Here is a 23,026-nt window from a genome sequence, read left to right on the forward strand (position 1 = left end):
TCCGAGAAGAGACCCTGACCGGGAGTGCTGGTCTGAGGGAGGAGGGCTGGGGAAGATCCTTGGGTCTGAGGGAGGAGGGCAGGGTCTGGTCCTCCAGGTCTGTCGGGGAGCGTTTTGTCTCTTTCTAAAGACTTCTCTGTGTGGCATTGTCCTCAGGGCTCATTCCCTGCGAGGTACAGATGGCGTGGTGATCCTGAGGATGGAGTTGAGTTCCCCCTGGACTACAACTATTCTGCCTTCTTCTTGGTGGACGACGGCACTCATGGCCGCCTGGGCGGTGAGAACCGTTTCCGCCTTCGGTTTGAGTCCTATGTGGCTCAGCAGAAGACTGGAGTGGGAGGTGAGTGGGATTTGTGTTCAGGAGGCAGCACACAGGACCCCACTGGCCAGGTGTTCTCAAGATTGGGCAGCTTTTCTGTTAAGAGTCTTGTCCATTCTGGGCATGGCGGCGCACACCTTTAATTCCAGCACTCGGGAGGCAGAGGTAGGCGGATCTCTGTGAGCCTGGATGGCACAGGGAGTTCCAGGAGCTACAAAAAAGACCTTTTCTCAATAAAAAATAAATAAATTTAATTTAATGGACAGAAAGAGGAGGGTGAAGAGATGGCTCAGTAGTTAAGAGATGGCACTTGCTGCTCTTACAAAGGACCTGGGGTCCATCTTTGCGGAGCTCGCAACTCCAGCTCCAGGGGGTCCAGCTTCCTCTTCTGGTCTCTTTAGGCATGACACTCATAGGCACATATACACAGAGACACATATGTACACACATACACCATATATATAGTGACTTTTTTGAGACAGGGTTTCTCTGTGTATCTTTGGAGCCTGTCCTGGATCTCGCTCTGTAGACCAGGCTGGCCTCGAACTCACAGTGATCCACCTGCCTCTGCCTCCCGAGTGCTGGGATTAAAGGCATGAGCCACCACTGGCCGGCTAACATTTTATTCTTATAAGAAGATTAAAAATCTCTTTCAGCTTAAATTATTCACTCAGGAGGCAGAATCAGGAAGATCTCTATGAGTTTGAGGTCAGCCTGGTCTACAAAGTGAGTTCCAGTTACACAGAGAAACCCTGTCTCGGAAAAACCATAAACAAACAAACAAACAAAGCATTTAATTAGGGGCTTGCTTACAATTTCAGAAGCCTAGTCTACCATCATCATGGAGGGGAGCATGGCAGCATGCAGACAGACATGGTACTGGCGAAGAAACTGAGTTCTACCTCCAGAGCCTCGGGTGGTAGGAAGAACAGGGACATTGGGCCTGGCTAGAGCACATGCAACCTAAAAGCCCACCCCAGTGACACTCTTCCTTCAGCAGGGCCACACCTCCTAATCCTTCTCAGATAGTGCCGCTCCTTGGTGACTAAGCATCAAAATATATGAGCCTGTGGGGGCACGCTTATTCAAAACAGCACAATTGCTCTCTATTACTTTGTGGCAGTTTTCACTTTTAACAAGAATGTGTGATTGTGGGGCCAGTGAGATAATTCAACAGGTGGAAGGCACTTGCTGCTAAACCTGGGGATTGGGATTTAATCCCGGAAACCCACATGGTGCAAAGGGAGAATCAGTTCCTGCAGGTTGCCATCTGACTTACACACGTATACACATGAAATAAGTTTAATTTAAGAAAGAGAGAATATAGTTTTAGCTGGATGTGGTGACTCACACCAGTGATCCCAGCACTTAAGAGCCTGAAGCAGGAGGATCATGAGATTGAGGCCAGCCTGGGCTTGAGGGACATCCTATCCCCTAAAACCCAAACCAACGACAGCAACAAGAAAAGAAAACACACATTTAAATTGAACTGCCTCCTTTCCTTGTGTTATTTCTTCAGCCCAGAGCTCAGGGTGGGTGGTGGAAGCCTGGCCGTCAGACCCCGGGCCTTATTTCGCTGGGGGTGGAATCGCCACCCGATCACCTTTATGCTTTCACTGTTGGATTTCCTTGATATTTGTATGGTGCTGAGATTGTCCGTCTATTTCTGTTTCCTTCCTTTGCTCCTTGAACCTTCACCTCGCTGGGCTTTGGAGTAGTTAGCCAATCAAAAGAGCGACTCAGGAGCCAAGAGTCCAGGTTCCAAGCTCCCCTCCCTTCTGAAGTTAGGTGGCACCGCCCTTGACTTCTGGCACTGGTGCTGAGATGTCGTCCCCAGCACTCAAGAGGGGAATGCAGGAGGGTCAGAAATCCTTGGTTCCATAGTGAGTTTGAAGCCAGACCGGGATGCATGAGACTTTGTCTTAAAAAATCTGGGGGTGGGATGAGGACGCTGGGAAATGACGGGCAGAGAAAGTGCTTGCTCTGCCAGAGTGAGGACCCTGGGGTTCATATCAAGTTGGCTGCAGCAGCACACATCTGCAATCCCAGCTCCCCTATGGTGGGACAGGTGACGGAGACAGCTAGCTTGGTGTATGCACTGTGCAGGGGTGTCTATACCAAGAGACCCTTCTCCAAAACAGGGTGGAGGGTGAGGGCCTGAGCTTGTCCTCTGAGCTCCACCCAGACACCATGGCACATGCACACCTGTTCTCATCTCCATGATCACACACACACACACACACACACACACACACACCATACAGAACACATATTAGTAATAAGACCCATAAAATCTCCTTCCCACCTCAAAGTTCACGGAGAATGACAGTGTTTCCAGGCCAGTGAGGTGACTCACCAAGTAAAGTCACCTGCTGTCTATCCCAGGACCTGCAAATCAGGAGAGAATAGACTCCTGCGGATTGTCCTCTGACCTCTACCTGTTTGTGAGCACCATCCCCCTAACACAATATAATATAATATAATATAATATAATATAATATAATATAATATAATATAATATAATATAATATAATAATATAATAATATAATATAATATAATATAATATAATATAATATAATATAATATAATATAATATAATATAAATGTAATACATTTTTTTTTTTTGGTTTTTTTGAGACAGGTTTCCTCTGTGTAGCTTTGTGCCTTTGCTGGAACTCGCTCTGTAGCTCAGGCTGGCCTCAAACTCACAGAGATCCGCCTGCCTCGGCCTCCCGAGTGCTGGGATTAAAGGCGTGCGCCACCACCGCCCAGCCAAATTTTCAAATTTTTGTTTAAAGAATAAGAAGAATGACAATTCCCATGAGTACTGGCCACAAGGTTGAGCCAAGGTCACTGTCTGCCCTGGGACTGCTGAGAAATGCAATTCTTTCCCATGCCCAGCAAAGGCTGATAGAAGGTGACCATGTTCCCCTTTCTCCCAGGGACTGGAATTGACATCCCTGTACTGCTTCTTCTCATCGATGGTGATGAGAAGATGCTGAAGGTAACTGGAGCTGCATGCTTGTGTCTGAGGTGGGAGGAGAGCTGAGGGCCAGGACTCTCTGGTCCAGAATCTCAGGGATACAGGGACTGGAGGACTGGACCCTGACTAGCTCTCCCCTTGTTCCTGAAGCGGATAGAGGATGCCACTCAGGCTCAGCTCCCCTGCCTCTTGGTGGCTGGCTCTGGGGGTGCTGCAGACTGCCTGGTGGAGACCCTGGAAGATACTCTGGCCCCAGGGAGTGGGGGACTGAGGCGAGGCGAAGCCCGAGATCGCATTAAGCGATACTTCCCTAAGGGAGACCCTGAGGTCCTGCAGGCCCAGGTATGGCATTGTGGAACCAAGCGGGAAGAGCCGGGCACCCTGGCTGGCAGGCCCTAAGGGTAGTGGGACCACAGGTCTTGGCTGGGCACTAGAGTTCTGTGTTCTGCAGGTAGAGAGGATCATGACCCGAAAGGAGCTACTGACGATCTATTCATCGGAAGACGGCTCTGAGGAGTTTGAGACTATCGTTTTGAGGGCGCTTGTGAATGGTAGGATGGGCTTCCCACACTGTCCTCAGATGTTTGGTGGCCCTCTCTCCTCCCTCCTCTAAGCCTAAGGCCACACCCCTTGGTGTTTCATCTTTTGCCTTTTGGTTTCTGCTTGATGATGTTGGACAGTTTTCCCCAGACACTTTCACTGTTTTCAAACACCACTTCCCTGTTGGATCCACTCATCCATAAGTCCATTAATCTCTTCATATCTTCATCTACCCACCACTCCATTCATCCTTCATTCTTCCATCTGTTTTCCTTCACCTATCTGTCTTTCATCTAGCCTCCCAACCATTTACCACCCACTTATCCATCCATCTACCTACCCATCCCCTATCCATCCATATACCCGTGCATTCATCCATCCGTCCATCCATCCATGCATCCATCCACCCACCCATCCACGCATCTACTTGTCCATTCATTCATCCATCCACTTATATATCTATTCACCCATCCACCTACCTGTCTCTCTGTCCATCTATACAACCATCTAGCCATGAATTCACTCATTCACCTACCCACCCACTCACTTGTCCATCCATACATTCACCCATGCATCTGTCCACCTTTAATTATTAACCACCCACCAGTCCTTTAACTAGTCATTGACATATCCATCAACAATTCTATCCACTTATTCATCTTTCCATTCATCTTAAATCTCACCACTCTGTGAGATGTGCTAGTGGGTGTGGGTTGGAAGCTAGCTGGCTGAAGAGGCTGGTGTGACCACTGCAGCTGGCTGAGGCTCAGAGTGAGGAAAGTAACTTGTGCTAGTTCCTCAGCTAGTGGCTTTCTGTGGCTGAGGATTTAGGTTTGTGTGATGTGGTCTCTAGCATGGAATATTTCTGAGGAGAGAAGAACCTAATAGTTTATATATGGCAAAGAGCTGTAGTCAAGAACAACAAGGGATACAGACCCTACCAGCCGAGGAGTTGCAGGCCAGGACTTTCCCCTGAGAAGCAGGGGTGGGGGCACCAAGACCAGCCTATGTTGGAGAAGCCCCTGTGAGTGGGCAGGGCAGTCTGGCTAGGAGAGATGAGACCATGAGACTGCAGTCACATTGAGCATGGCTGTGGCACTTGAAATGTGCTGTGGCCATGGGGACTGGATGGGAGGCATGGCATGGTGGCTCAGGGATTGATGGGCGGATCCTGAGGGTTTGCCTTGCTGAGCAATTTGGCCTCAAGAAAGATGATGTGGTACAGGGTGAGCAAGCAGGGTAGGGGCGGGAGGCTCTTGCCTTAAATGATGCCAAGTTAAGGTACAGGGAATTTTTTAAGGGGCCATCCATCCACTGGTCCACCAAAGTCTTCATTCATCTATCCATCTGCTCACCAATCCCTCTTCCAACCTACCCACCACCATCATCTCCACCCATCCCTTTACCCATCCATCCGTGGATCAGCAAGAGCTTACTTTCTCTTGCTACTTTGGAAAAAGTACAAGAATGGTAGTAAGTCCACTCTCACATTTTTGTTTTTCAAAATGATATGGGAAGTTGTGTGGTCCTGCCCCTCTTTGGACCTCTGTTGGCCCAGCCATCAACCTTAGGGAATACTGGACAAGCTGAAGATTGCCACCATTTGGAACTACTTCTTGTCAATGTTAACATTGCTGTCAAGAGGTCCACTGTGACTCCAGTTTTATAGATGAAGGAACACCAAAGTGGACATCCGCCGGATGTTCCCATCTTTCCCCTGAGACGCCGCCTTCCCCTCTCATCCTTCCAGCCTGTGGGAGCTCTGAGGCCTCAGCGTACCTGGATGAACTGCGTTTGGCTGTAGCTTGGAACCGTGTGGACATTGCTCAAAGTGAACTTTTCCGCGGGGACATCCAGTGGCGGGTGAGGAGTTGGGGCCAGGGGCTGAAGACACTGCAGCCGGCCTCACTTTCCTTCCTGGCTGACTTCTTGTTCACCTGGTCCTGCCTTCCACTGGGATCTGTCCAGTCTTCCCCCGACTGTCCTTACCTCTGGTTGTCCCTTGACTCCCTTTGTACCCAACCATTCATCCATCACCTTCGTTATCCACCCACTCATGCTGTCCGTCCACCCACCCACCAATAACTTAATTTACTTACCCACTCCCACCCTCCACCCACCAACCTATTCCATATATCCATCCACCCATGGCTCCTTTCATCTGCCCATCCATCAGCCCATCCCCTCCCTTACTCACCCGTCCACCCATTCACCAGTCACTTCGCTGCGGCACTGTGCCTGGGTCTCTTGTCCTCGGCCCCTGAGTTCACAGGTCTGTATTGGCTTGTCATGGTCCCATCCCTTCCCCTCACAGTCTTTCCACCTGGAGGCCTCTCTCATGGATGCTCTGCTGAATGACCGGCCTGAGTTTGTACGCTTGCTCATTTCCCACGGCCTTAGCCTGGGACACTTCCTGACCCCCGTGCGCCTGGCCCAGCTCTACAGTGCGGTGTCCCCTAACTCACTCATCCGCAGTCTTCTGGACCAGGCGTCACATGGTGGCAGCGGCAGAGCCCCACCTGTAAAAGACGGGGCCGTGGAGCCCCGGCCTCCTAATGTGGGGCAAGTTCTGAGGACACTGTTGGGAGAAACATGCGCACCGAGGTACCCGGCCAGGAATACCCGAGACTCCCAGCTGGGCCAGGACTGCAGAGAGAATGTAAGGACCATCAAGGCTCACGGTGGGACAGGGCTTTGGAAAGAGGGTGTAGCACGATGCGGAAGGGCAGTGTCTGAGAGGGTATGCAAGCCCAGGGGTGGGGCCAGGTTTTGCTTCTCTTTGCTTTCAGGCTCATCTGCTTTTGGGTTGGGCCTCTGTGCAACCATCATCGGATGCCGGCTTTGAACAAGCGCCCTGGAGTGACCTGCTTATTTGGGCTTTGTTGTTGAACAGAGCCCAGATGGCCATTTACTTCTGGGAGAAGGTAAGTGCCGATCCTCATTCTGGAATCCTCGCCTTGGCCTCTGCACTTACAGACACCCAGGATCCCTTAGGCTGCTCTGACCTCTGACCTCACCCAGCCTGCACTCTTCCCCTTTTCGGTTGTTTGTTTTGCGGCAGGGTCGTGAATAGCCTAGGCTGGCCTTGAACTTGATATTAGCCAAGGGTCATCTTGAACATGTACCGCTATCCCTGGTTCAGTGGTGTTGGGAATCAAACCCAAGGCTCTGTGCATGCTAGGCAGGCACCCTACCAGTGGGTACTGCCATCCCCACCCTAGTTTTGTCTTCTGAGACCGGGTCTTCCTGTGTAGCCCAGGCTGGCCTGGACCCTGTGAGTCTCCTGCCTCAACCTCGTGAATGCTACATGTGACACACCCCATACACACTCTGAACTTTTTTTTTTTTTTTTGGTTTTTCGAGACAGGGTTTGTCTGTGTAGCTTTCCGCCTTTCCTGGAACTCGCTTTGGAGACCAGGCTGGCCTCGAACTCACAGAGATCCGCCTGGCTCTGCCTCCCGAGTGCTAGGATTAAAGGCGTGCGCCATCACCGCCCGGCTACACTCTGAACTTTTTTAAGAACAGTGATGACATTGTGTACAACCGTTGTCTACTTCCAGGACTGTCTGTCTGTCTTCCCCAGCCCTCCAGTGCTCCCAACCACCACTCAGCTATTCTGTGTTTGAGTGTGAGGCCAGCGACCCTGCTAACGGCTCCTCTGGGTGAACCCTTGGCCTCTTCCTGTCTCTCCAGGGCTCCAACTCAGTGGCCTCGGCCCTTGGGGCGTGTCTCCTTCTCCGGGTGATGGCTCGTCTGGAGTGGGAGGCCGAGGAGGCGGCCCGGCGGAAAGACCTGGCAGCCAAGTTTGAGAGCATGAGTGTGGGTGTGTTGGGGAAGGGCACTGCGGGTGTGCACGGGCGCCTCTCCACTCTTTCCATCCGTCCTCACCCGGACCCTCATCCCCAGACCTCTTTGGAGAGTGTTACCACAACAGTGAGGACCGAGCCGCGCGCCTGCTTCTCCGCCGCTGTCCCCTGTGGGGAGAGGCCACCTGCCTTCAGCTTGCCATGCAGGCCGATGCCCGTTCGTTCTTTGCCCAGGATGGGGTACAGGTGAGCATGTGACTCAGACAACTTGTCCCTAGAACAGTGGTTCTCAGCCTGTGGGTCGCCACCCCTTTGGGGGTCGAACAGCCCTTTCGTAGATGCCACATATTTACATTACAATGTTTACATTAAGATTTATAACATTAGCAAGTTTGTAGTTATGAAGTAGCAACGAAAATAATTTTATTTGGAGGTCACCACAACATGAGGAACTGCATTAAAGGGTCGCAGCGTTAGGAAGGCTGAGAACCCCCGGATTAGAGAACGTCCTTCACTCTCATGAGGTCCGTTTTTCCACAAGAAGACCCTACCTGCCACCACGGCAAGACCTGCCTTCTGTAACTTTTGCCCCCAGGCGGTATTGTTGCTGACAGGAAGCCCCGTTTCTCATACAGGAAGCCCTTCTGTTCCCACAGGCAATCCCACCCCTCCCAAAGACCGTGCGGCCACTCAGCAGGAAACTCTTCCCGCTTGACACTGTTTGCAGCTCTGCTCCTCCACAGTTCACCACTCCCGTGTCGAGACAAGCTTTGGTTTAGGAAACCCTTCCCTGTGGGAAAGTCTGTTCACTCCCCAGACTCTCTCCACTCCTGATGCTCTAACATTGTGAAAACTACCAGTATCATGAATTGAAATCTGAAGGGAGCTCAGACATTCCCACACTCAGTGAAGTTCCGTCCACACAACAGGAAGTCCAGTTTACTCTAACAGGAAGTCTGGTTTATCCCAACAAGAGGTCCTGCTATTGCCTATTGAGATGATTTTAGCTGGCATTTCAGATGATTGCCCAGAGTCCCCTGCATTCTGCAATGGTGAACTTAATGGATTCCAGCTCTGCTGATTATTGATTGCTTTTCTCTGTTTTTGAACAATCTTGTGTATGAAAAGGAGAAAATACTCCGCCTCTGGGGTTAAGTGATCTGGTCCCTGCAAGGTGCTTGACAGATCTTCTGCCCTATAATGTCAATAAAAGTTGGCTGCTCTGGGCCTGGAGAGATGGTTCACTAGTGAAGGGCACTGGCTGCCCTTGCAGAGGACCTGAGTTTGAGTCCTACCGCCCATGTGGCGGCTCACAACCACCTGTAACTCCAGTTCTATGGGATCTGTTCCCTCTTCTCACTTACTGGCCACCCGTGCCCATAGTGTCGATCCCACTGGGTAAGAATAAGACCACTACCACAATTTCAGAGCTAAATTTGAAACATTTTTGTTTTATAACAAAACATAACTTTAGCCATCACAATGGTGTGCAGACATCCAGACACGTAAAACAACCACACTCATTAAGAGAAAAGTTGGCTGGTCAGGCAGTGGTAGCACACACCTTTAGTTCCAGCACTTGGGAGGCAGAGGCAGGCGGATCTATGTGAGTTCGAGGCCAGTCTGATCTACAGAGAGAGTTTGAGGACAGCCAGGGCTGTTGCACAAAGAAACCCTGTCTCGAAAAACTAAAAAAAAAAAAAAAAAAAAAGAAGAAGAAGAAGAAGAAAGAAAAGTTGGCTGTTCCGTTCTACTGGGTAAACCTGAGGAGGCTGCCCAGTGTCCCCCAAACTCTAACAGTTGAGACCCCCATGTGGAAGCTTGCTCCGTGCCCTGTCAGAGTCTTGGGTTAGGGGCTGTGTGGAGAGTCCAGCTCTAACATTCCCACATTCCGCAGTCTCTGCTGACACAGAGGTGGTGGGGGGAGATGGACAGCACCACACCCATCTGGGCCCTGCTCCTCGGCTTCTTCTGCCCTCCCCTCATCTACACCAGCCTTATCACCTTCAGGTCAGTCCTCTAGGGTCTGGGCTCAGTCCCTCCTTCCTGCTCATTCCTCCCTCTTGAGTCTCTTCCCTGGAAACATTCTCTGGAGGGAAGGTTCTGGAAGATGAGGGCGGGTGGACTGCTTGTAGTGTCTCCATAGGCGACTTCTCTAGCTTTTAGGCATGGCTCTGCAGCAGTGAAACTCATCTAATCTCTCTGCTCTGTGTGTGGTACAATAAGTGTGGGTCTTTCTCAAGTATTTCTAAATGTGTCCTGCCCCCCATGGCAGGAAGTCAGAGGAGGAGTCCACACAGAAGAACCCTGACTTCGACATGGACAACAGCATCAATGGAGCTGGTCCCATCGGGTGAGTGAGACCTCGGCACTGGGGTGAGGGTGTCAGCGTGGGACTGTGTCAGCCCCACTTCCCGTCAGGCACTGGAGTGAGGCCTTCAGGGAGAACTGGGGGTTTAGGAGAGGACGGCTTCAGTGAGCTAATGAAGACGCCAAAGTGGTTTTCAGCATGCTAGAAGGCCACACTCAGGGACTGACTTGAAATTTGGTCCTTGGCACCAGTGAGATGGACCTGCAGGTAAAGGTGCTTTCCACATTAGCCAAAAGACCTGAGTTCAATGCCCAGATTCCATGATGGAGGGAGAGAAACAATCTTTTGTGTTGTTGATTTTTTGAGACAGAGTTTCTCTGTGTAGCCCTGGATATCCTGGAACTCACTCTGTAGACCAGGCTGGCTTTGAACTCACAGAGATCCACCTGCCTCTGCCTCCCGAGTGCTGGGATCAAAGGTGTGCGCCACCACCGCCTGGCTCTCCATGAAGATCAGACATCACAAGGCTCAGTATGCGTAGGCTGAGTACTTGTCTAGCCTACTCAAGGCCCTGGGTTCCATCCCTGGCCAAACGAACAACACAAACCCTGCAGGAAAACAAAACAAAACAGTGAGGAGAGATTCCCACAGTGCCTGCTGCTCAAGCGTGAGGAAGTGAGCTCAGATTCCCAGCCCCTGTCGTAAAGATCTAGGTGTGGTGGTGCATGCCTGCACTGGGCCTGGGAGGCTCTGCCCGCCAGGCTGTGTAGCTGAATCAGCAAGCCTGTGTTAAATATGAGACGGGAAGCGATCCAGGAAGACATCAGACATCGACCTCCGATCTCCACCTGTCCTGCCGGGTTCTTAGTCTGGTTAATAAAATAATTTAGAAATGGACCGGGTAGAGGGAGAGAGGAAGCAACCCGTTCTGCCATGGAGGTTGGCATGTATCGGCATGGTGGAAATCGGGGCGGGGTAGCACTTCAGAGAATGGGTGAGAAGGCCCAGAGCACCACGGAGAGCATGGCCAGGCTTTGGCATGTATCCAAACAAACAAAAGACATAGAAAAGGAAAAGTGCTTTTCTGAGTTAGGAGTCAGAACATCCGCAGGATGCATGTGGAGGACCAGGAGTGCTGCATGGGGAGGCTTCTCCCACTCCTTCAGGTGACTCAGACTCCCTGGGGTGGGGGAGGACTCCAAGACTGGCAGGCTGTGCTGGATTAACTCTTTAAACACCTTACAAGATTTTATTTTATTTTTAATTATGTGTCTCTGTGTAGATTTGTGTGTTGTGGGGTATATGCATGTGAATGCAGTTGCGCGCTGAGGCCAGAAGAGGGCGTCAGAATCCCTGCAACTGGAGTTATACAAGGTTCTGAGCTGCCAAGGGAATTGGGAAATGTCAACACACACACACATATATACACACACACACACACACTCACACCCCAAAACAAACAACCCCCTTACAGCTGTCACCTCAAATGGAATAAGAGATAGCTTACTCTAGAGCCAGACATGAATGACCTAAGCCTGGGATCACTGAGCTAAGTTCTATGTTCCAACGTGAAAATAGTTTCATGGAGTTTTGTGTTTTTTTTTTTTCCCCCGGAGCTGAGGACCAAACCCAAGGCCTTGTGCTTGCTAGGCAAGCGCTCTACCACTGAGCTAAATCCCCAACCCCTTGGAGTTTTTATAGTAACAACATAGAAAGCCATAAATCAAGGCATTTAAAAAAAAAACCACATGGTTCTACAGAGCAAGTTCTGGGACAGCGATGGCTACACAGAAACTCTGTCTTGAAAAAGAAGCAAGCAAGCAAATAAAAACCCATTAATGAGCAGATAGGGCAGAAGAAGAGCCGCAGCTGGGCTCAGGTGCCATCGAATAGGGCTTTATAACGTTAATACACTGCAAAATTTGTGTCTGTTTATCACGATATTAGATCTGGTACTGAAGACAGGCTTAAAGATAACCCAATAGAAATAAGGCTATCTGATGGTAACAGTCAAATCCTGCCCAGTCTCTGCCATCTTTATTAGTTCATCGGCCTCTGTGGACAGCATCTTTCCAGGAACGCTCAGGTACAGAGCCAAACCAGGTCCTCCGGAAGAGCAGCCAGTGCTCGGAATTGCTGAGCCAATTCTTCAGCCTCTTAAGTTTCTTATAAGTCACAGTTCGTTTTTTTTTTTTTTTTTTTTTTTTTTAACTTGTGCATGTGTGTGCTTTTGGGGTTGGGGTGGGGTGGGGGCAGGGTGCATGCCACGGCATGGGTGTGGAGTTCAGAGGACAGCTTGTAGAAGCCAGTTCTCTCCTACCTTGGGGATCAATTTCATGCTATTTGAGCCTGGTGGCAGAGGCTTGTATGTGCTGAGCCTTTTCCTTGGTCCTGGATTAATTCCAACAATAGGTGACAATGCTGTGTGATGTATTAAGTAGTTTAGAATGAGCTATTTCCACTCAAGGCCAGAAGTAGAGTGTTCGGGGCACAAAGGTCCCTGTGCCCACAGATCACTAGGAAACCAAGAGTGTTAAACACACAGGGGCCTCTTCTCAATGGAGGCTCATAACCATCTGTAATGAGATCTGGTGCCCTCTTCTGGCCTGCAGGGATATGTGCAGACAGAACACTGTATACATAATAAATAAATAAATCTTTAAAAAATAAAATAAATAAAATCTAAGGTCCTTAGTTGCCTCTGAGGCTCCAGCAACATACGTGTGCTGAGAGCCGTGCACCAGACCCTGGCTCAAATCTTTTTTTTTTTTAACTTTTTTTTACGTGTATGGGTGTTTTGCTCGCCTGTGTGTCTGCACACCATGTGTGTGCCCGGTGCTCACAGATCTAGCAGTAGAACCAACTGAGAATGCAATTATAGACAGCTGTAAGGTGCCATGTGGGTGTGCAAATCCAATCCAGGTCCTCTGGAAGAGCATAATTTAAATATACTTCTAGCATAGAAATTCAGTCCCTTCAGCTGCCATTCTTGCCCCCATCCCTGGGCAGCTGAGAACTCACCTCCTGACTCTATCTATAGGTTGGCACGTTCTAGAAACTTCCCTGTGTGGAACTGACACTACATGGTGTTTTCTCACTGGCTTTGTCCTCTTCACGTCTTCTGGGCTAGTTTCCTTCTCAGTTTTTAAAGCAGGATATTGTGCTCGGTGTTTGTGTTTGTTTGTTGTTGTTGGTTTTTGAGACATGGTTTCTCTATAGAGCCCTTTCTGTCTTGAAACTGACTAGGTGAACAGCACTGGCCTGAACTCCCAGAGACCTGCCTGCCTCTGCTGGGTAAAATTTGGTCCACACCACGCCCGGCTTATGCTCAATTTTTTTGTTTTATTCTTTGTTATTTGTTTTTCTTTGGTGTTCGTTTTGTTTCTTCACAAAGCTCAGGCTGGCATCAAACACATGGCAATCCTCCTGCCTCAGTCTCCAATGTGCTGGGTCTGCCTGTGTCTTCAGGTCCCCAGAGTGCTAAGTGGTACTATGTGGAGTTAGACGTGCAAGGTGGGCAGCCATTCCAGGCTCGGGGGTCACTGAGGCTTGCTCTCTTGCAGGCCTTCGGAGCCCTCAGCGAAGGTGGCCCTGGAGAGGCGACGGCGACCGGGACGTGCCCGCTGCTGTGGCGGCTGCTCCAAGCGCTGGTCGCACTTCTGGGGCGCCCCAGTGACTGCCTTCCTGGGCAACGTGGTCAGTTACCTGCTATTCCTGCTGCTGTTTGCGCGCGTGTTGCTGGTGGATTTCCAGCCCGCAGCGCCCGGTGGCTTCGAGCTGCTGCTGTACTTCTGGGCTTTCACGCTGCTGTGCGAGGAGCTGCGCCAGGGCCTGGGCGGCGGCTGGGGTAGCCTGGCCAGTGGGGGACCTGGGCCCGGCAAAGCTCCCCTGCGCCACCGCCTGCACCTCTACCTCTCAGACATCTGGAACCAGTGCGACCTGCTGGCGCTCACCTGCTTCCTGCTAGGTGTTGGTTGCAGGTGAGTGAGCAGCCCAGACGAGTGAGTAAGGGATTGTTAGGCATGACTCCGTGATAGAGCCCCTGCCTAGAATCCCCCAGTGAGGGGCTGGGGGTGTGGCTCAGTGGTAGAGCCCCTGCCTAGAATCCCTCAGTGAGGGGCTGGGGTGTGGTTCAGTGGTAGAGCCCCTGCCTAGAATCCCCCAGTGAGGAGCTGGGGGTGTGGCTCAGTGGTAGAACCCCTGCCTAGAATCCCTCAGTGAGGGGCTGGGGTGTGGTTCAGTGGTAGAGCCCCTGCCTAGAATCCCCCAGTGAGGGGCTGGCGGTGTGGCTCAGTGGTGGAGTGTCTAACATTTTCAAGGTCCTAGGTTTACTCCCCTGGGTGATGGGTAGCTACCTCCCCTTTACTGAAACACCCCTCAGCTGGCACTCTAGGAGGCAGGCTTCCTCCAGGCCATGGTGAGGATGAAACAAGAGTAACCTAGTATGAATAATTCATTCAAACAGAGAGGGAGATAAGTGAGTTTAGCAAACTAATATTTCTGTTTGTCCCAGGCTTTATTTTGTGTAACGTATTGTCTGAGAAGACAGGGCCAAGGCCCTGCTGCCTGCAGGAAAGCCAGTGTTAAGGGTGTATTTGATACATTTTATTAAGCAACCTTTTCCAAGGGCTGAAAAATCTTTGCATCTTGGGAAGGAGAAACATTCTCACCTCCAGCCTAAATGGCGAATCATCCTTTAAGCCAGTGCCCTCTAGATGGACACTTGGGTTATTTCTATTTCTAATTTTTATTGTTGCAAAAAATAAAAGTTTACATCCCCGGTGTAAAGGGAGTGGGTCAAAGGGCACGTGGATCGGTTACATTTCTGTCCACATAGCTTCGCCCGTTTGCCTGCCTGCCAGGAGCTGTGAGCGCCCCCGTGAGGACGTGCTAGGCAATACCTGGCCTTTGTGCCGTGAAGCTGTCAATCAAATCAGATTTACAACCTTTGTCCGTCTGACTTCCGCAAATTTTTCATTTATGCACCTCTCCATGTCTGTTTTAGGGGCCCTCTCCCCCTTTTCTGAGACAGGGTCTCACTCCGTAGCCCAGGCTGGTGTGGAACTCCTTACATAGACCACGTGAAACACGCTAGCCCACCTGAGCGTGTGGCTCTGCCGGGCCTTACCCTTCTCTCATTCCCTCTGCTTTGCCAAAATCCACCAGATTACATTCCTAAAGCTAGCTACCAAGGACGATTCCCTTATTTGGCCAATCCCTCCTGCCGAGGCGGACTCCCAGGGTCCAGCTATCAAAGAACTGAAGTCCAGCAATCAGAGCCCCCTTTGGTTCACCTAACATGCCGATTAAAATTACACACTTCGCCGGGTGGTGGTGGCGCGCACCTTTAATCCCAGAACTCGGGAGGCAGAGCCAGGCGGATCTCTGTGAGTTCGAGGCCAGCCTGGGCTACCAAGTGAGTTCCAGGACAGGCGCAAAGCTACACAGAGAAACCCTGTCTTGAAAAACCAAAAAAAAAAAAAAAAAAAAAAAAATTACACACTTCATCCTAACACCTGTTTCCCCTTTACCTTTATAAACCGCCATTTGCCTATGTGCCACAGCTGAGTCCTCTCTACCCAGAGGCCGTCCTCTGTTCCCCAGGAGAGATACCCTCCCCTCTCTCCCTGTCCTCTGTTCCCCAGGACAGATACCCTCCCCTCTCTCCCTGTCCTCTGTTCCCCAGGACAGATACCCTCCCCTCTCTCCCTGTCCTCTGTTCCCCAGGACAGAGACCCTCCCCTCTCTCCCTGTCCCTTCCCCTCCTCCCAGGTCCTCTGTCTCCTGTCTTTGTGCCTTATCTCCTGCCCTCTGTCCCCATGGGGCAAATAAATCTCCCTTGTGCTGAGAATTTGTTCTTGGGGTTCCTGAGCCAATGCTGATCCCTTACACCAGGCCTGCCTGGAACTCCCAAAGATCCTCCTGCCTCCACCTCCCCAGTGCTGGCGTGTGGCATGGTGTGTGGCGTGGCAAGGTCCTAACATGATTCATTATACTGAGACCAGAGAAAGGCAGGGCGGTCAGAGGGTCCCTGCTTCTGCCCTGTGAGGCCTCGGCTTCATCTGGGGAGACATCTCTGGTCTGAGCTATGTGTGTCTCTCCACTCCTCAGGCTGACCCCGGGCTGTATGACCTGAGTCCTCAGGCTGACCCCGGGCTGTATGACCTGAGTCCTCAGGCTGACCCCCGGGCTGTATGACCTGAGTCCTCAGGCCGACCCCGGGCTGTATGACCTGAGTCCTCAGGCCGACCCCGGGCTGTATGACCTGAGTCCTCAGGCCGACCCCGGGCTGTATGACCTGAGTCCTCAGGCCGACCCCGGGCTGTATGACCTGAGTCCTCAGGCCGACCCCGGGCTGTATGACCTGAGTCCTCAGGCCGACCCCGGGCTGTATGACCTGAGTCCTCAGGCCGACCCCGGGCTGTATGACCTGAGTCCTCAGGCCGACCCCGGGCTGTATGACCTGAGTCCTCAGGCCGACCCCGGGCTGTATGACCTGAGTCCTCAGGCTGACCCCGGGCTGTATGACCTGAGTCCTCAGGCTGACCCCTGGGCTGTGTGACTTGACTCCTCAGGCTGACCCCTGGGCTGTATGACTTGGGACGCACGGTCCTCTGCCTTGACTTCATGGTCTTCACATTGCGGCTGCTGCACATCTTCACAGTGAACAAGCAGCTGGGACCCAAGATTGTCATCGTGAGCAAGATGGTGAGGTTGAGGAGGAGAGGCAGGGTCAGGAGTGAGAGAGTGGGACCCAGAGTGAAGGGGTGGAGCCTGGGGTGAGGCAGAGGCCGGCCTCTGAGGATGCTGAGTGTCTGCGACAAGAAGTGGGGCCAGGGAGGAGAGGACAGGGTTAGACTCAACCCACCTTCCTCTGCTTCCAGATGAAGGACGTCTTCTTCTTCCTCTTCTTCCTCTGTGTATGGCTTGTGGCTTATGGGGTGGCCACAGAGGGGATCCTGAGGCCCCAGGACCGCAGCCTACCGAGTATCCTGCGTCGTGTCTTCTACCGCCCCTATCTGCAGATCTTTGGGCAAATTCCCCAGGAGGAGATGGACGGTAGGGAAAGGCTCTCCAGCGGAGTCTGCCTCTCTCTCTCTGACTGTGTCTCTGTCTCCCAGTCTCTCTCCCTCCCTCTGCTCATACTTGCTATCCCCCTGCAGTGGCCCTCATGATTCCAAGTAACTGCTCTGAGGAGCAGGGCTCCTGGGCTTACCCGGAGGGGCACGACTCAGGCTTCTGTGTGTCCCAGTATGCCAACTGGCTGGTGGTGTTGCTCCTCATCGTCTTCCTGCTGGTGGCCAACATCCTGCTACTCAATCTGCTCATCGCCATGTTCAGGTGTGCCCGGCCTTGCCACCCCAGCTTCCCCTAGCCTGAGCCTGTTCAGTGTATCCCATGTCCGGCCTTTCACCCAGTGCTGGCCAGACCCCGTGCCTCACTTGGCCTTTTTGCTGCTGTTTCATCCTGTAGCCCAGGCTGGCCTTTGAATTTAGGATAATCCTGCCTCTGCCCCTCAAGTGTTGGGATCACACGCATGGGCCACCGTGCGCTAAATGCTTTGAATTGTGATGCAGACCACTTGATTGAATTATTCCTTTGCTGCTTGTACTTTATTGTATTTATGCGCATGGATATTTTGCCTGTGTGTATGTGTGTGCCGTGCCTGCAGAGGTCAGAAGAGGGCCCTGGATCCTCTGGACCTGGAGTTACAGGCAGTCGTGAGCCACCATGTAGATGCTGAGGACTAAATCTGGGTCCACTGAAGAGCAGCCAGTGCTCTTAACCTTAGCTGAGTCATCTCTCCGGCCTGAGTTTTGTTTGTTGTGGCTTATACTCTTGCTGGCCCACATGAGGGTCTGTTGGAAGTCCGGAGTCTGGAGACGTTCTTCCGATCTCCTGCGGAGAGTTTGCTTTGGCTTTAGCTCGGGTTTGTGGATCACCGGCCCATTCAGAACTGCTTCTGTTTGCAGTCTGAGGACAGGCCCAACCTATGCTTTGTATCCGTTCAGAGAGTTCACTAAAGACTCTGGGGTAAGGTCCTGTTAGGAGCAGCTGAGCTCAGGTGGGGTGGTGAGACAAGCCTGCTGGCCCAGCACTTGAAGCTGGAAGCAGGAGGGTCAGGAGCGTGGGCTCCGTGCAATCCTACATCAAACAAGGGCTGGAGAGATGGCTCAGTGGTTAAGATCACAGGCCCCTACAGAGGACCCGTGTTCTAGTCCCAGCAATCATGTGGCATCTCGAAGTGGCCTGTAATTCCAGTTCCAGGGAATCTGACACCCCCTTCTGGCCTTTGCGAGCAGTGCACTAACATGCAGGCAAAACACCTCTACACATAAAAACAAATAAACCTTAAAAAAAAAAATCCAGGCGATGGTGGCGCACGCCTTTAATCCCAGCATTTGGGAGGAAGAGGCAGGCTGATCTCTGAGTTCAAGGCCAGCCTGGTCTACAGAGCAAGTTCCAGGACAGCAAGGGCTACACACACACACACACACACACACACACACACACACACACACACACACAAATAAAAACAAAAAAATACAAAAATCAAACCCCCAAACCATATCGAGTAGGTACTGTATTATTTTGAAAACAATGCAGCCAGGATGGCAGGTGGAGCTGAGGACAGTCCAGTCAGTCAGCGGAGCACTTGCCTTCAAACACAGGGGCCTGGGCTTGATCCCCAGAACACATGGAACATTTTCAAGCATGATGTTGGATTATTGTAATCCTGGTACTGGGAAGACAGAGACAGGAGGCTCTCTGAGGATCTGGTCAGACAGGTTAGTCTAGCCAGTGAGCTCCTGGCCAGTGAGAGACCTTGCTTCCAAGGCACACAGCCTCCTGAGGATGACATCAGGGTTCTCCTTTGGGCCTCACGTGCACACACACATGCACCTGTACATATACAAACACGTTCCCACACATGCGTTAAGTAAGTAAACACTTGTGCTGGATAGATGGCTCAGTCATGAGGACCAGAGACCCCAGCACCCACATAGGACCAATGTCTGGAGCTCAGGTTCCACGGGATCTTACACCCTTTTCTGGTCTCCACAGGACTTGCAGACAAAAACTTTATTTTAATCTTATGAGTGTTTGCTAGCATGCATATATATATATATATATATATATATATATATATATATATATATATATATGCACACCACCTGAGTGTAGTGCTGGCAAAGACCACAAGAGGGTGCTGGATACAATGTGAGCCACCTCATGAGTGCTGGGAACTGAACCTGGGTCCTCAGCAGGAGCTGCTGAGCCATTTCTGCAGTCCCTGATTACTTTATCTTGACTTATAACCCAATCCTATGATCAAGGTCCTTTTTTGGCCTTCAGTGACCCTTGACCTCTGCCCTCCACAGCTACACCTTCAGCAAAGTACAAGACAACAGCGACCTCTACTGGAAAGCACAGCGCTACAGCCTCATCCGGGAATTCCACTCTCGGCCTGCGCTGGCCCCGCCCCTTATCATCATCTCTCACGTGCGCCTCCTCATCAGGTGGCTGCGCAAGTGTCATAGGGCTAACCTGCCCGCCTCCCCAGCCTTCGAGCACTTCCGTGAGAATGGAGCATGGTCTGCGAGGGGGCGGGGCTCGGGGGGAGGGGAAAGAAGACAAATGGGCGGGGCCAGGTCGGGCCGTGGTCTGTACCCACCTGGGGGTGGGGTCTGAAGAATTTGGTGGCTTTGGGGAGGGGGCGGGGGCGAGGCCTCAGGTAGGCCCGCCCTTGACTCCTGGTCTTGGCCCTGCAGGTGTCTATCTCACAAAGGAAGCAGAACGGAAGCTGCTGACCTGGGAGTCTGTACACAAAGAGAACTTCTTATTGGCACAAGCTCGCGACAAGCGGGACAGTGACTCGGAGCGCCTGAAACGCACATCCCAGAAGTGAGGCAGGGGCCTGCGATGGGCAGGATTCCCGGGTGGGATGCTGTGACTTCAGCGGGAGGATGCCGGGATGGGCTTGCACCCTACTGGAGGCTTCAGGAGGCGTGGCTTCTGCAGGTCGGCTGGACCGGCGCGCTGAGGGTCTCTCTTTCTAGGGTGGACACCGCCCTGAAGCAGCTGGGACAGATTAGAGAGTACGAGCGACGTCTGAAGGGGCTGGAGAAAGAGGTGAGGACTTGGGCGTGGCCGAGGGGGACTGGCAGGGATGGGTCCGTCCTGCCTTGACATACCCCTTTCTTCCTAGGTCCAACAGTGTACTCGCGTCCTGAGTTGGGTGGCTGAGGCCCTTAGCAGCTCTGCCTTGCTGCCTCCAGGGGGGCCGCCCCCTCCAAGCCCACCTGGGTCCAAAGGTCTGTGTGGTCTTGGGCTTCTGCAAGGCTTCCCTCTGTGCATCCGTTGTCCCTGGGTCCTTTGCTTGCTCTTCTGAAGGCTCTGTTGACTGCTTGTGTGTGGATGTGTGTAGCTGGTATGAGTGCATGCATGTGGAGGCCTGGGTTGGATGTCTGACGTCTTCCTCTCTTTCTCCACCTTATTCTTTGAGATAAGATCTCTCCCTGGGCCCAGGTTCTCCCGTGGACTAGGCCAGCTGGCCAGTTAGCTCTGGGAAATCGGTCTGTACCTGCCCCACTTCCCTGGCTTTTCAAGTTGGTGCTGGTTCACCCTAGCGTGCGTGAGCTTTTGCACGAGGGCTGTGTTCTGATTTCATAGCTCTTGGTGTGATAAAGCACTCTAACCTATAGCAACTTAGGAGATGGATGCATTTGGTTTCCACTTCCAGGTTAGAGTCCATCAGTGAGGGGGCGGGACGAGAAACGGAAGGTAGACCATGCAACATTACCTCTAACCAGAGAACTCACTCACAGCCGGAGAAATGCACCAGAAACCGCGAAGCCACACTGCTTGCAGGATCACAAAGGCCTTGGAGTACTAGGAAATAGCACAGCCCACAGTGGGCTGGACCCTCCTACACGGATTATCAAGACAGTCCCCACAGACATCCCACAGGCCAGTTTGATCTAAGCAGCCCTCAGTTGAGGCTCTCAAATGGCTCTATTGGGTCAAGCAAACAGTGGAAGCTAACCACGGAAGACTCTGAACTCAGTCTCACACGACTGGCACATTGCCAACTGGATATCTCCCCGGCGTACTGTGTCTTTTGCTTCCCTCCCATTTCCCCGCCCGTCACCTGCTGTCTTCTCTGTCTTTTCTAGACTGAGTGTTCCTGGTGGATTTCTAGGTATCTGCATCCGGAGGGTTCATTCCGAGAGCTGGGCCCAGCCTGCCTTAACCTACACAGCGGGCGGCCTTATCCTCACCGTGGCCCCCAACCTCATAATGTCGCTGTAGGCCTGGCTCCTCCCAGAGGCAGCCCCGCCTTGGGTGGATCAAACTCTGAGCTGGCAACACTGGACCCTGCCACACGCAGAGGAGGCCAGAGGGTCCTGGGGTTACAGGGACCACAGACCCCATTCACAGCTTCCCCACAATGGGGAAAATAAAGCCATTTGACAGGAATCATAGTGCATGCCCGACTTGTGCCGGACAGGTGGGTCAAGACTTTGGGGTTGGTGGCGAGGTAGGCTGGGGATTTAGGGTCCTTAATGGTTTTTTTTTTTTTTTTGCTCTGTCTCACTTGCTTGGGGTCAATCCCTCCTCCAGACCACTGCACCTGCCCATGCAGCCCCAGCACCTCTGTACAGAACTCTGCTGTACAGACCTCGTTTGGGTGGCTCTCTTCAGGAGACAGGAACAGTTGAATTCTGCTGCTTTCTATTTTCCCGTGGGAACATAACCGGGTGGCAATAAGAGACTCAGTCCTGGAGCGGGGTGGGCGCCACACTCCTCTGCTCTGGAACATGCAAACAGATGGTGCAGATTTGAGTAGATAAATGCATATGTGTCTTTAAAAAAGTCTAATTAGTGGAAAATTGCAGGCCACACTCACACGGTGGGGGGGGGGTTGTGTGAAGCAAATCTACATTGTTATACATTGCAATTTAACTAAATAACCCATAACAAACTAAGCTGGTAATGACAAGGCTGGACAGACAGCAATTATTAGTTAAATAGTGAGAAAGGCACCAGCAGCCAACACATCCAAAAATTAAAACCAAAACATCCTCCAAATTGGAGGGGTTCCAGCTATCTGCCTGTCTGGGTGTGGAGTCATGTTGGAACATGGCCAAGTGTGCAGCAACCAGACTCTCCCAGGAAATGCTGAGTTCATTCCGCCAACCCAAATAGTAACCATGGTGGAGGCAAGAAGGGGCCAGTGCCAGCACTAGCTGATACACATCACCTTCTGGCATCGTGTGGACTGGTTTGTAGGTACCAGCTCTTCCCGATGTGCTGGCACTTTCTTTGGCACTAGGAATTTAGATTTTTTTTAAAATTCCACTTATTATTTATTTATTCTCTCTGTGTGTGTGTGTGTGTGTGTGTGTGTGTGTGAGAGAGAGAGAGAGAGAGTGAGAGAGAGAGAGAGAGAGATGTGGTGGTATTGTGTTCCCCAAAACATTGTGTACCTTAATAAACTTATCTGGGGCCAGAGAACAGAAAAGCCACAATATTAAACATAGAGGTTAGGCAGTGGTAGCACACGCCTTTAATCCTAGCATTCCAGAGACAGAGATCCCTCTGAATCTCTGTGAGTTCAAGGCCACATTGGAAATGGCCAGGCATGGTAACACACACCTTTAATCCCAGAAAGCAGCCTTTAATCCCAGGGAGTGGTGGTAGGAAGCAGAAAGGTTTATAAGGCGTGAGGACCAGAAACTAGAAGCATTTGGCTAGTTAAGCATTGGGCTGGTTAAGCTTTCAGGCTTCTAGCAGCAGTTCAGCTGAGAGCCATTGGGATGAGGACACAGAAGCTTCCAGTCTGAGGAAACAGGACCAGCTGAGGATCCGGCGAGGTGAGATAGCTGTGGCTTGTTCTGTCTCTCTGATCTACCAGCATTGACCCCAATAACTGGCCTCGGGTTTGATTTTATTAATAAGAACTTTTAAGATTCATGCTACATCGAGAGAGAGAGAGAGAGAGAGAGAGAGAGAGAGAGAGAGAGAGAGAGAGAGAGAGAGAGAGACATGCATCCCTGTGTCT

General features: G+C 51.6%; 1 protein-coding gene across 10 annotated transcripts in view; it reads left to right on the forward strand.

Annotated features, from left to right (window-relative positions):
• Trpm4 (transient receptor potential cation channel subfamily M member 4) overlaps positions 1–21,446 on the forward strand; it is a 28,001-nt gene extending 6,555 nt beyond the window's left edge. For 3 of the 10 annotated variants that reach the window (XM_052712457.1, XM_052712465.1, XM_052712460.1), the window contains 20 exons: positions 157–340; positions 3,263–3,324; positions 3,454–3,645; positions 3,755–3,854; positions 5,594–5,706; positions 6,158–6,502; positions 6,633–6,767; positions 7,537–7,666; positions 7,750–7,895; positions 9,547–9,659; positions 9,925–10,002; positions 13,524–13,940; positions 16,536–16,668; positions 16,845–17,019; positions 17,124–17,301; positions 19,344–19,540; positions 19,734–19,866; positions 20,022–20,094; positions 20,171–20,276; positions 21,138–21,446. In XM_052712457.1, the coding sequence (XP_052568417.1) occupies positions 157–340; positions 3,263–3,324; positions 3,454–3,645; positions 3,755–3,854; positions 5,594–5,706; positions 6,158–6,502; positions 6,633–6,767; positions 7,537–7,666; positions 7,750–7,895; positions 9,547–9,659; positions 9,925–10,002; positions 13,524–13,940; positions 16,536–16,668; positions 16,845–17,019; positions 17,124–17,301; positions 19,344–19,540; positions 19,734–19,866; positions 20,022–20,094; positions 20,171–20,276; positions 21,138–21,142 (3,015 nt within the window). In that variant the 3' untranslated portion in view covers positions 21,143–21,446. The other 7 variants (XM_052712458.1, XM_052712463.1, XM_052712461.1 and 4 more) reach the window with 7 other exon arrangements.
• Positions 21,447–23,026: the final 1,580 nt, after the last annotated feature.

Source organism: Peromyscus californicus, unplaced genomic scaffold, assembly GCF_007827085.1.
Source record: "Peromyscus californicus insignis strain IS unplaced genomic scaffold, ASM782708v3 Scaffold_4__1_contigs__length_199733344, whole genome shotgun sequence".
In the NCBI taxonomy this organism is placed as follows: domain Eukaryota; kingdom Metazoa; phylum Chordata; class Mammalia; order Rodentia; family Cricetidae; genus Peromyscus; species Peromyscus californicus.